Source organism: Sprattus sprattus, assembly GCF_963457725.1.
Source record: "Sprattus sprattus genome assembly, chromosome: 18".
Classification (NCBI taxonomy): domain Eukaryota; kingdom Metazoa; phylum Chordata; class Actinopteri; order Clupeiformes; family Clupeidae; genus Sprattus; species Sprattus sprattus.
This window is the reverse complement of record NC_137916.1, coordinates 26,464,977-26,477,494: the sequence shown is the minus strand read 5'-3', so window position 1 is coordinate 26,477,494 and position 12,518 is coordinate 26,464,977. Positions and strand designations below refer to the sequence as shown.

Genomic DNA, 12,518 nt, shown 5'->3' with positions numbered 1-12,518 from the left:
CACCAACCCCCCTCCCCCTCTCCCACCCTCCCCCCAGAAAGTCAAACGCCAAGGGGGTTCTCTGTATCTCCAGGATCTGTGGGGGAAAAGTGTTTCGGTTGTGTGGCCCCCAAAGTACAGCCAAGAGAACCCACAGGAGGATGTCAAGATAAGTGAAAGCCTGCAAGATCGTCTGACAAACTATTGAACTTGTCTGGATTGAGCTGATTGTATCTGACGCAGACATGGGGTCAGACAGTGTGTTGTTTCCAGTCAAGTCATCAAGTTTCAGTTTCAAAACGGGCCAGCGTCTTTAGCGTCCCGTCATCCCAGAGTACACGTGCACAACAGCCTTTCGTCCCAAGGGCAGCAACGTTTACTTTCTGGATGTTTTCATTTGCTCTCCCTCTCTCTCTCTCTCTCTCTCCCTCTCTCTCTCTCTCTCTCTCTCTCTCTCTCTCTCTCTCTCTCTCTCTCCCTTCCTCTTTTCCCCGCTCTCACTTTTGTCTTTTCTTGTTTTGTTTTCCGACCCACCTCTGCCGAGATTCCTTTCCCTCCATTTTCTGCCGTCCCTCCCTCCCTCCCTCCCTCCCTCTCCTCCTCCTCTCCACGCTCGCTCCGCCCTTCCCTCTCTGGGCCAGGCATCTGTGAAGAAAATGAGAACCATGTGTTGAGCAGGGGCCACCCCACTCCACTCCGCCCCGTCCCACCCCGCCGTCCAACCAACCAACCACCCACCCACCCACCCAGCCAGCCTCACCATCCCACTTTACACTTCAGGGAACAGCTCAGCGCCAGGGCTTGGAGCTCAGACTCTCTGTGGGCACAGGCTCTCTCTGTGGGCACAGACTCACTGTGGGCACAGGCTCTCTGGAGCTCAGGCTCTCTGGAGCTCAGACTCTCTGTGGGCACAGACTCACTGTGGGCACAGGCTCTCTCTGTGGGCACAGACTCACTGTGGGCACAGGCTCTCTGGAGCTCAGACTCTCTGTGGGCACAGACTCACTGGTGCTCAGACTCTCTGTGGGCACAGGCTCTCTCTGGAGCTCAGACTCTCTGTGGGCACAGACTCACTGTGGGCACAGGCTCTCTGGAGCTCAGACTCACTGGTGCTCAGACTCACTGTGGGCACAGGCTCTCTGGTGCTCAGACTCACTGTGGGCACAGGCTCTCTGGTGCTCAGGCTCTCTGGTGCTCAGACTCACTGTGGGCACAGGCTCTCTGGTGCTCAGACTCACTGTGGGCACAGGCTCTCTGGTGCTCAGACTCTCTCTGTGGGCTCAGGCTCTCTGGTGCTCAGACTCACTGTGGGCACAGTCTCTCTCTGGTGCTCAGGCTCTCTGGTGCTCAGGCACTCTGAGGGCACTTAAATGGTGGCACAGCTCCCCTTGCTCCTGCCCTTGCCTTTCCCAATGCCCATGCCCGCTGCAGACTATCATTGTGACAAAGTGCTTGTGTGTTGTCTGCCTATTTTTACCACACAGGCATTCGGTTTTGTCCATAGATATGGGTAGAGGGCTTTGCTGAGTAGCCAGTTAAGTAAGTGTGTTTGGTTTTCTGTGTGTCCACCAGCCCCCCACTGTTCTCTCTCTCTCTCTTTTTCTCTCTCTCTCGCTCTCTCTTTCTCTCTCTCGCTTTCTCTCTCTCTCTATTGATGGCCTCCCACTGTTCTCTCTCCCTCTCTCTCTCACTCTCTCTCTTTCTCTCTCTCTATCTGTCTCTCCCTCTCTCTCTTTCTCTCTCTCGCTTTCTCTCTCTCTCTCTATTGATGGCCTCCCACTGTTCTCTCTCTCTCTCTCTCTCTCTCGCGCTCTCTCTCTCCCTCTCTCTCTCTCTCTGTCCCTTCTTTTCAGGGCACTTCCCTACGCTGGCCTCCTAGGCCGGCGCGGGAGCCTGCTTCCTGTCAGCTGATGTGGTTTGCTTTTACTGTGAGTCCATGTTGGCGGGGGCCTAATTCCTGGCGGGCCGGCTGGCTCTCCGTGCGTGTGCCAAAATGGGGAACATGGGCGTGCTGTTTCAGACAGGGATACCCGCCTGGATTCATCAGTCTCATGCGGACATCATGTTTTATATATCTGGATAGTTTGCAAATGGGAAGCCATATTGTTTGGCTATGACAGCTGAGAGGTGTGTCAGTCAATTCCTTGGTTATAGAGGAATAGACATTTTGGTAACATTCACTGGAGGTGTGTGCTGTGGTCTTTGGGTCTTAGTGAGATGACGGACTGGTGAACGTTGTGTGAGAGAGAGTGAGACAGCAACCGAGTGACAGTAGTCACCTCAAGAACATTAACAAGCATCTTAGATCGACGATGTTTTTGTCTACTAAAAACATCCTACCCTTTTTTTGTCTTCATCGTTCTTTGTTGAGTAGTGTGTTGAGTATGTAATTCATTTCCGACTTTGTGTTATTCTTTCTTTGAAGGGAACCACTGTGTTCCCTACGTCTGTTTTTTCACCACACATGAACAGGGAGTCCTGCTTTGAATGAATCCAAGCTTCTAGTCGCCAAGCTTCTCTTTTAACAGCCTCAATCATTGGTATTATTTGCCTCTAGTTGTTGGCAGGTGGATCCTGACATTTATGCCAGTGAAGTGAATTCCCCCAAAGGTCGGTAAAGGTCATGTGAAGGGAGAACACTTGTCTTGTCTATGTTGTTCTTGGGCAAGGCTAAAATGTTGATTTGCTTAATCAGGGGATCTGCGGGTTATGAATGGTGCTTGTCTCCGTGGCAGTGGCCTCATCCCAGTTTAAACCCTGGCGGATTATACCACGTGAAATTGAAGAGCCTCCGCAAATGCCTCTCGTATGATTAGGCCACACACACTCGGAACGATCTCGTTACAGGCGGAGATAACCAGTCAATGGTTTGACGAGTGAGTGTGTGTGTGTGTGGTTCTCTCATTGAGAGCTATTTCTTTCCTAGTGTGTTGGAAACTGAGTCATCAAAGTGAGTCAGATGCTGTCTCTCTTCCCTGTTTCGACTCCCACTTAGCCGCCACTTAGGACCTCAAATGGACATGTTCGTCATCTTGAGATAATTTCACTTGACAATATTTTGGTCTTTATTTCGACAGCGTGTGTGTGTGTGTGTGTGTGTGTGTATGTGTGTGTGTGTGTGTGTGTGTGTGTATGTGTGTGTGTGTGTGTGTGTGTGTGTGTGTGTGTGTATGTGTGTGTGTGTGTGTGCTGCGGTCTATGGGGAAGTGATTCAGAAGTGCAGGAAATGGAGTACTGTCATGCAAATGAGTGTGCACATATTTAACCCCGTCCCACTCATTCACTCTCCATTCTCTTCTCTGGCTTACACACACACACACACACACACACACACACACACACACACACACACACACACACACACACAGGAGTGGGAAAACATTTGAAGCTTGAAGCCTCCAGAGTGAATCCATATTGAAAGGCTAGGGTGATGTGCAGACGTGTGTGTATGCATGTGTGTGTGTGTGTGTGTGTGTGTGTGTGTGTGTGTGTGTGTGTGTGTGTGTATGAATGTGTGTGTGTGTGTGTGTGTGTGTGTGTATGAATGTGTGTGTGTGTGTGTGTGTGTGTGTATGTGTGTAGGGGGGTTGGTCAGAGTTGGAGCTGGGGTTGCAGTAGATAAAGAAAACAGATGTTGCAGCTCCCCCCCCCCCCCCCAGCCCTGAACAGTGCGGCCTGTCAGGCTCTGAGTCCATGCCCTGGGGCTGTGGGTAAGGGTTAGGGCTCTGAGTCCATGCCCTGGGGCTGTGGGTTAGGGGTCTGAGTCCATGCCCTGGGGCTGTGGGTAAGGGTTAGGGCTCTGAGTCCATGCCCTGGGGCTGTGGGTAAGGGGTCTGAGTCCATGCCCTGGGGCTGTGGGTAAGGGGTCTGAGTCCATGCCCTGGGGCTGTAGGACCGTGGCTGTTAAATCCGCTGGTGAATACAGGAGCAGACGTTAGCTCAGTGCTACCGCTGCCATCATGTTACCACATCAATAGAGCAGACGAGTGGCGTGCTCCTCCACATTCTGCATCCCTCCCCCCCCCCCCCCCCCCCCCCCCCCCCCCCGTAAACACGAGGACACGTGGATCAGAGCAGCACGCATAAGTAGGCGGGGGGAATCCTCGGGCTGTTGTCAGGGAGGAAGAGAGAGAAAGACAGAGAGAGAGAAAGAGAGAGAGAGAGAGAGAGAAAAAAAATAAAGAGATAGAGAGAAAAAGAGAAGAGGAGTTCATTCTTCCTGGTATCCGCTCTCTCTAGCTGAGCTGATTCAGGATTTGACTTTGTGTGTTTTACATTAGCAAGCAGCATGCATGGAGATAACTATTCCGGTGTGTTCTCTGAATTATAACACCCAATCAAATATACATTTACATGGTAGCCGTTACTTATATACTTTAGTCAAGCACACTCTTTTTGGTTTATCTTTCTTAGTTTAAGAAAACAAAGGGGGCATTCCCGTAAAAGTATATAGTTGTCCAAAAAGGAATTCATTCCACTTAATGTTAAAGCATACAGCCAAATTTAATTTTCGAAGACAGTCACTTCACATGTTTTGTTTTATGTTAAAGCTGTAGTCTACACCTTCTGTACATACAAAATCTGATCTCATGTGAATCACCGCAGCACACACACACACACACACACACACACACACTCAATGTTCTTGTTCTTGTGTCTACAGATTCCTCGCTGCTGCTCCTGAGATCTCCCAGCCATGTTGGTCATACTAGCCTTCATTATCCTCTTCCACATAGTCTCCGCCATCCTTCTATTCATAGCAACGATAAACAATGTGAGTATGAAACAGGCACCGTCACTGCCTCCCTCCTCCTCCTCCTCCTCCTCCTCCTCCTGCTTCTTCCCCAGCCTTCTGCGTCATGGTGTTGCATCAGACGCTCAAATACACTTTTAGCCAGAGAGAACAACACAGCATGTCTCTCTGAAAAACCCATATTGAATCTAATTCTGGAATAGAGTCGGCCCTGACCTGCGCTGAGTCTTGGCGGTCGAATGGGTCTTTTGTGAAAACTATTGATAAAAATGAGTAGCATTGCAAGTGGAATCAATGTCAAGTGAGACTTGAGATTCTGAATGTAGATTTAAAGTATCTGTGGTAGTTTCTCTGACACCTTATACTATCCTGGTCTGACTCTCCTCCTCTCCCTCTTAGGCCTGGTGGGTCGTAGGGCCGGATAAGAATCCCATCTACGCTGACCTGTGGTATGTCTGCAATAACACGTACTGCGGACCCATCCCGAACAGCGCATCCACTGACGCAGGTAACCCACAGTGGTAGTGCTAGCCTGTGAATTTATGCATGCAGTTCGAGCACATTGGGCAACTTAACGCCCCACGGGTAATGTACACAGATTTATGGAAAGCTGGACGTAGTTTTCCACGTGTGCTGTCAATAATGTACGAGTGTGTTTTCTTCGCCTGCGCCGTTCGCTCGGACTCTCCGAGAATTCTGAGAGAGAGGAAAGGTATGAACATGTATAATTAATAATTCAAGCGCACTGCAATCCCTCCTCAACAGGCTACCTCCAGGCTGTCCAGGCTACGATGATCCTGTCGACCATCTTGTGCTGTGTGGGCTTCTTCGTCTTCATCCTGCAGCTCTTCCGTCTGAAGCAGGGCGAGAGATTCGTCTTCACCGCCATCATCCAGCTGCTCTCTTGTGAGTTCAGAGTTAAACGTTTGCGAAATTAGTTTGCGATGGTTTGTCATTGTATCATCTCCAGAGGTCGCAGCGCAATCAGTGCAGTTGGAATGCCCCTGTTGGCTGGAATCTGGCTTTTGCCTACGTGTCTCCCAGTTGAACTGGGAGGAGATTGTGTGCATCAATTTACTCCTTTTTTTCTGTACATCTCCCATTTAACTCTTACACGGACATGGCTCAGACCAAGGCCAGATCAGTTCTGGTTCTAGCTATTTTCACTGGTACTAGTGGTGGTGTTTTAAGATAAAAATGCCCCCCACCCCCTCCTCATTCCCTATGGTTTTGTTATCTTCCCCTCTCTCTTTCTCTGTCTTTCTCTCTCCTCCCAGCTCTCTGTGTGATGATCGGAGCCTCGGTGTACACTGCCCAGCACACAGGCTTTCAGGAGAAGAAGCTGGAAATGGGCAACTATGGATACACCTTCGTCTTAGCCTGGATCGCCTTCCCCATGACTTTGATCAGTGGGCTGATGTATCTAGTTTTGAGAAAGCGCAAATAGACAGAACTCATCACCTCACCATTGGCAAAAAAGCTATTGCCTTGGGCAATTTTTTTTTGTAAATATCCTTATTTTTATGTGTAGTTTTAAATACCAAAAAATATAAGTAAATTGGAAGAAGTCGTCTTCTTAAGTTTAGCATACTGGAATCTTTCTTCATTGGGAAAATGGTATGATATGTAGAATTTTAACCCTTTTTTTGTCAATAAAATACAAAAACTACAAAAAAAAAGAAGAAAAAAAAAATCATTGTCGGACCCAATCCGTGAAAATATGCAATGCTGTGATTTCAGGAGCTTTAAACCCGGGGACTGAATTTGCAAACTTGCAAACAAAAGATGCGTCAGGCTTCAACCTGTTCGAGGACCAGCAGATACAAAACCACTATACAGTTTATTCTTTTGCTTGGGGTTGACGGGTCCAATCATTTTCAATCAGGACCCAGCTCCTCTCCAGAACATGGTCATGTGACTAGTTTCAACAGCACCTTTGACCCATAGAGGAAAGAAAAACAAAACCAAAAAAAAAGGAAAAAGAAAATAGGGTTTGTTTTGGGCAGGGCACTAGACTATACTTGAAACGGAGTAAATTGTTGACGGTTGGGGGGAAAAGCTGCAGAATTGTGCCTGTTCTTGTGAATGATTCTTTTTCACTAGTGTTTTATCCGTAGTTCTAAACTGTATTGCATGTTTTGTTGTACTTTGCTTTTGTTTTTATCTTTAAATGCATCAGTAAAATACATTATTGCGTTTTAGGGCCATACTTTACGCATTTTAGTGACCGGTGCAAAGAGAAAGCTTCCTGGGGCTTTAGGATGAGTTGAAATGTGGAGTCACAAGAGGTGAGGATTGTCTTTGCATCCCTGACCAGATTCTAATGAAATCACCTCTCGTAATGAGCAAAAATGAGCAAGTATGATACATGAGAAAGAAGGATCATCTTCAATGTTGAGAGGTGAGAAAAAAATGAAGCAACTGTATTTATTGTGTAGTAAATGCATTGTGTTTCTGTTTATACTTTTGTAATGAAGTATTACTTCACCAAAAAAGCTTGAAACCAATTTCCTTTTTTTGCACATGATATGAAGTAGTTCATGTAGGATAGGACCTCCAGGTTTTTGTAATTGGATGAAATCTCAGTCAAAGGCAGCTTCTTTTTCTCTCTCTGCTTACATCTGCTCCCCTTGTTCAACCTTTCGCCTCTTCCTGTATTTCCAAAGAGTGAGAACCCCCAGCAAGGGCTCAATATGTTGTTTTTTGTGGTTATAATAAAAACGCATTTTACATTAAAGCTGTGCTACATCGTCTTTGTCTTCCCTCTGGAAATACATCTGTATCACATGCCAAGTCTACTGTACGCCCCTGAGCTCTGCTGACGTCAAACCTGTTCAAATATGACTTTCACTCAGACGATCCTTCTGATTCATCTTTAATGAACTTTAAAACGAGACACTTTCACTGCGGTGTTTATCGAACATGCACATGGATAATACTGACGGTTAGATAAGATATCTGCAACATTTAGCACGAAAAAAAAAGACAGTACAGAGAATACGAGCATAGAAATGTTTACCCAGATGTCATTATGCTGAAATGTAACATCTCTCAGGATGAACAATCGAAACAAAACTTCGAACAAGTTTTGGAATGAAGATTTTATCCGCAGAGAAAGCGGACTATGCGTCCTCTGTCCAGAACCCTGGTCTTGATACCAGCATGTCTGGTTCATGTGGGCACAAAACAAACAACCGTCTCATCTATGCAGATGATGTGTGTGTGTGCAGTGTTGGGAAAGTTCACTTTCTACATGAACTAGTTCAGTTCTTAGTTCACAAATTTTAAAATGAACTAGTTCAGTTCATAGTTCATAATTCAAAATTTTGAACTAAGTTCACAGCTCCAAAAAATGAACTAGTTCAGTTATTTATTTTCAATATGTTTCGAGCTATAATTTTCTACAGCTCCATATGTCTGCAATACCGCTCTCGGCCACTACACAACTTCGGCGCAACTAATGGTGTATTTTTCGGCTGTAAGTCTCTAGAAATCTGGCACCTTATTGAACGAAATTAAAAAGAGAGAACGTGCCGTTCACAGACACCACAAGGAACGCGTTCACAGTATCGTTCATCAGTCAGTAATACAGTATGTTCAGTTCACGTTCACCAAAATTATGAACAAGTTCATGAACTTTCGTTCAATGAACGCGTTCAGGTACAACACTGTGTGTGTGTGTGTGTGTGTGTGTGTGTGTGTGTGTGTGTGTGTGCGATGGTGTGATGGCTATAAGGGGAATGATAGGACCCCATCAGCTGGCGGCACACCCTTGATCTCGACTCTCCTGCCCTTCAGGACGCCCTAGTAGCTGCTCCGGCATAGATGCGCTTCACTTCGCTGTAGGGCCCGAAGCGGCCGTACTTGTCCTTGCCGACCATGACGAAGCAGAGGCGGCCGTTGCTGTTGAATTCAGACAGCCTGACGCCCATGGGGAGCGGTGTGGCCAGGATGTTGCCAATCTGGGTCCAGGAGGAGAAGGTGCCGTCGCGGTTCTCCTGGGCGACGTAGATGTGGTACCGGTCCATCTCTGACCCGTGGGGGTCCACCTCTCCCACCTGCCACCTCAAGCCGATGGCGGGCCCTGCCGAGTCGGTAATGCGCCCCACGGTGAGCGTGAGCTTCTGCGGGATGTTGGTGGAGGCGGCAGCCAGCGGGACTGTGGAGGGGAAGGGCCTGTCCGGTAGAGGGTGCAACTTCTGCTTCCATGTGTTCTGAAGGAGGGGGAAATGGAGGGGCATAATAAATAATAATAATTCATTTTATTTGTTGTGCACTCTTCATTCAAGCAGAATCTCAAGAGTGCTGCATAGTTAAAAACAGCTCTCAACAAAAGCACAGGTGAGGATTATCTGTAGCCTGGATACCAGCCCGAACTCCGCCCACAAAAAAATTTGGACGGGAAGTTCAGTCTGGCTCTTCGGCCGTTGGGGAGAGATTTTTCCTGGTAGAGAACAGTACAGCCAATCAAAGTGCCAGGGCGGGCTTTATACGATGATCGACAGATGATGAACAGTAACGTAATCAACCACGTCACCAAAGAGCGCTCGGTTCAAATTCGTGTTCAACAAACATGGCTGCCGCTGGAGAGCTAATATGTGTAGATTCTGCCATTGAGTCGGTTTTAGAAGACCTCGACAGCCCCTTAACTTTGAAAGAGGAACAAAGAAACGCAATCAAGGCATTTGTAGATCGTAAAGATGTTTTTGCCGTTCTTCCTACGGGATCCGGTAAAAGTTTAATGTATCAGATTGTCATACTACGTTGCTCTGATTAGTTCTAGGTATCCAATTGAGCGAAGAGGCATTTTCTTTCCTGGTTCGTTGAAACACGCCCCATAATCACAGCTCAATGGAGAAGACTCAGACTCATATTCTGACTAGAATTATGAGTATGACATCGTCAGGCTAGATTATCTGTGCATCCCTGACCAGATTCTAATGAAATCACCTCTCGTAACGAGCAAAAATGAGCAAGTATGATACATGAGAAAGAAGGATCATCTTCAATGTTGAGAGGTGAGAAAAAAATGAAGCAACTGTATTTATTGTGTAATAAATGCATTGTGTTGCTGTTTATACTTTTGCAATGAAGTATTACTTCACCAAAAAGCTTGAAACCTGTAAAAAAAAAAAGGCTTCTCCCCCAGCTGCATCTAGCTGAGGCACCCCGCTGTTTGGGCCACTCACAGGACCTGGGGTCCAGGCAGAGGTCAGCCTATCAGCTGATCCCTAGGTTCTGTGGGGGGTCGTAAACAGTGGAATGTCACTGTCCATTGGTCACCCCGGGACAGTTTCAAGGAAACCCCAAATACCTCAGTGGACAGTTTCAAGTCTCCCCCTGAGGCATGCCTGAACATGCCTCTCAGCCCCTCTGGCCCCTATATAAGCCCGACCTTCTCTCTGGCCATTTTGTGGGAGCAGAGCTGGAGAGAGGAGCATCAAGGAGCTTGTTGGACTAGTCAATTCATTCAGAGACATTTGCGATCATTCATGCCGTGCGTCGTTCAAGAATGTAAGTGTTTGTGTATATGTGTGTTATTTACTTGGTCTGTTTCATCGTGTATATATATTCATTCTTGTTGTATATATACTTGTTAATATCTGTACGTCTTGTGGTTCATGTCATTCATAGAAACCACGGTTCAGTTCACAGATAACTCAGTCATTACACGGTCTTCATTCAGTTCATCATCTTCCTTGGATATAAGTCCTTTACACGGATAATTATATTCATGGTTCATTCATCAGTCATCATGTCTTCACTTCATGTGTGTGTGCAATAAACCTTCATCATCATTGGACATTGACATCTGTATTGTTCTTACCGGACAACCTGTGGCGATTGTCACTCATCATTTCAGTAACGAGCAATACAGTCCTTTCTGAGGATTCATCAATATCCCCTATTTTATAATATCAATTTCCTTTTTTGCACATGATATGAAGTAGTTCATGTAGGATAGGACCTCCAGGTTTTTGTAATTGGATGAAATCTCAGTCAAAGGCAGCTTCTTTTTTTCTCTCTGCTTACATCTGCTCCCCTTGTTCAACCTTTCGCCTCTTCCTGTATTTCCAAAGAGACAGAACCCCCAGCAAGGGCTCAATATGTTGTTTTTTGTGGTTATAATAAAAACGCATTTTACATTAAAGCTGTGCTACATCGTCTTTGTCTTCCCTCTGGAAATACATCTGCATCACATGCCAAGTCTACTGTACGCCCCTGAGCTCTGCTGACGTCAAACCTGCTAAAATATGACTCACTCAGACGGTCCTTCCGATTCATCTTTAATGAACTTTAAAACGAGGCACTTTCACTGCGGTGATTATCAAACATGCACATGGATAATACTGACGGTTAGATAAGATATCTGCAACATTTTGCACGAAAAAAAAGACAGTATTTACAAAGAACACGAGCAGAGAAATGTTTACCCAGATCTCTTCTTATGCTGAATCAAACATCTTTCAGGATAAACAAAACACAAACGAAACAAAACTTTGAGCAAATTTTACAATGAAGATTTTATCCGCAGAAGAAGCAGACTATTCGTCCTCTGTCCAGAGCCCTGGTCTTGATACCGGCACGTCTGGTTCATGTGGGCACAAAACAGTCTCACTGTGCAGATAAAGGCAATGATAGGACCACATCTGCTGCCCTCGATCTGGACTCTCCTGCCCTTCAGGATGCCCTGGTAGCTGCTCTGGCATAGATGCACTCCACTTCGCTGTAGGGCCCGAAGCGGCCGTACTTGTCCTTGCCGACCATGACGAAGCAGAGGCGCCGGTTGCTGTTGTATTCCGACAGGCGGCAGGCCATGGGGAGCGGTGTGGCCTTGATGTCGCCAATCTGGGTCCAGGGGGAGAAGGTGTCGTCGCGGTTCTCCTGGGCGCCGTAGATGTGGTACCGGTCCATCTCGGGCCCGTGGGGGTCCACCTCTCCCACCTGCCACATCAAGCAGATGGCGGGCGACGCAGAGTCGGTAATGCGCACCACGGTGAGCGTGAGCTTCTGCGGGATGTTCGTGGAGGCGGCAGCCAGTGGGACTGTGGAGGGGAAGGGCCTGTCCGGTAGAGGGTGCAACTTCTGCTTCCATGTGTTCTGGAGGGGGGGGGGGGGGGGGGCAGAGGGGTGCATGAAGGAGGGGGAGATGAAGGGGCATGGTGGGAGGGATGCATGGTGGAGGTGGGTTACATATCAAGCCTGACAATCGGTTGTTCTGCATGTTAAACAAGAGCAATCCGAGATTTCTGGCCCCCCAGCAAGGAGGAACACAAATCCGGATCCAGAATCCGGATCATCCTGAAATTTTAATGGGGATGTCCCAAGATCCACCTCTTGTGAAAATTTCAGAAAGATCCGCCCAGTAGTTTCTGAGAAATCTTGTCCACAGACAGACAAACAGACGGACAAATAAATGAACGGACCCGATCGCATAACCTCCTTGTTGGAGGTAATAACGGACCCGATCGCATAACCTCCTTGCTGGAGGTAACAACTGCCTGCAGTTTTATGAATAAAACTACACAACATGCTCTTGTTCCATATTTGGCCTTCATCATTCATGTCAGGATTTAGATGTGAAACCAAAGCACCACAATGTGTTTTAGCAACTTTTCTTGGTCCAATTCAAAAATCATCCATATCTCATTTTTAGAAAAAAAAAAATTGTTAAAAAATATCCCCATTGAAGTTTTATGTTAAGCTCCCATTAATTGTTCACTTTGACCTTGATATCTCCACAACTATATAAATCCATGATTCCAAAAATGAATGAGGTTTAAGG

At 46.9% G+C, this 12,518-nt stretch overlaps 1 protein-coding gene across 1 annotated transcript; it reads left to right on the top strand.

Annotated features, from left to right (window-relative positions):
- Nucleotides 1-4,642: 4,642 nt before the first annotated feature.
- Nucleotides 4,643-7,457, top strand: emp2 (epithelial membrane protein 2). The gene is made up of 4 exons (XM_080856342.1): nt 4,643-4,753; nt 5,132-5,240; nt 5,498-5,638; nt 6,010-7,457. The coding sequence occupies exons 1-4, from the start codon at nt 4,676-4,678 to the stop codon at nt 6,177-6,179; spliced, it is 498 nt and encodes a 165-aa protein (XP_080712468.1). The 5' UTR covers nt 4,643-4,675; the 3' UTR covers nt 6,180-7,457.
- Nucleotides 7,458-12,518: the final 5,061 nt, after the last annotated feature.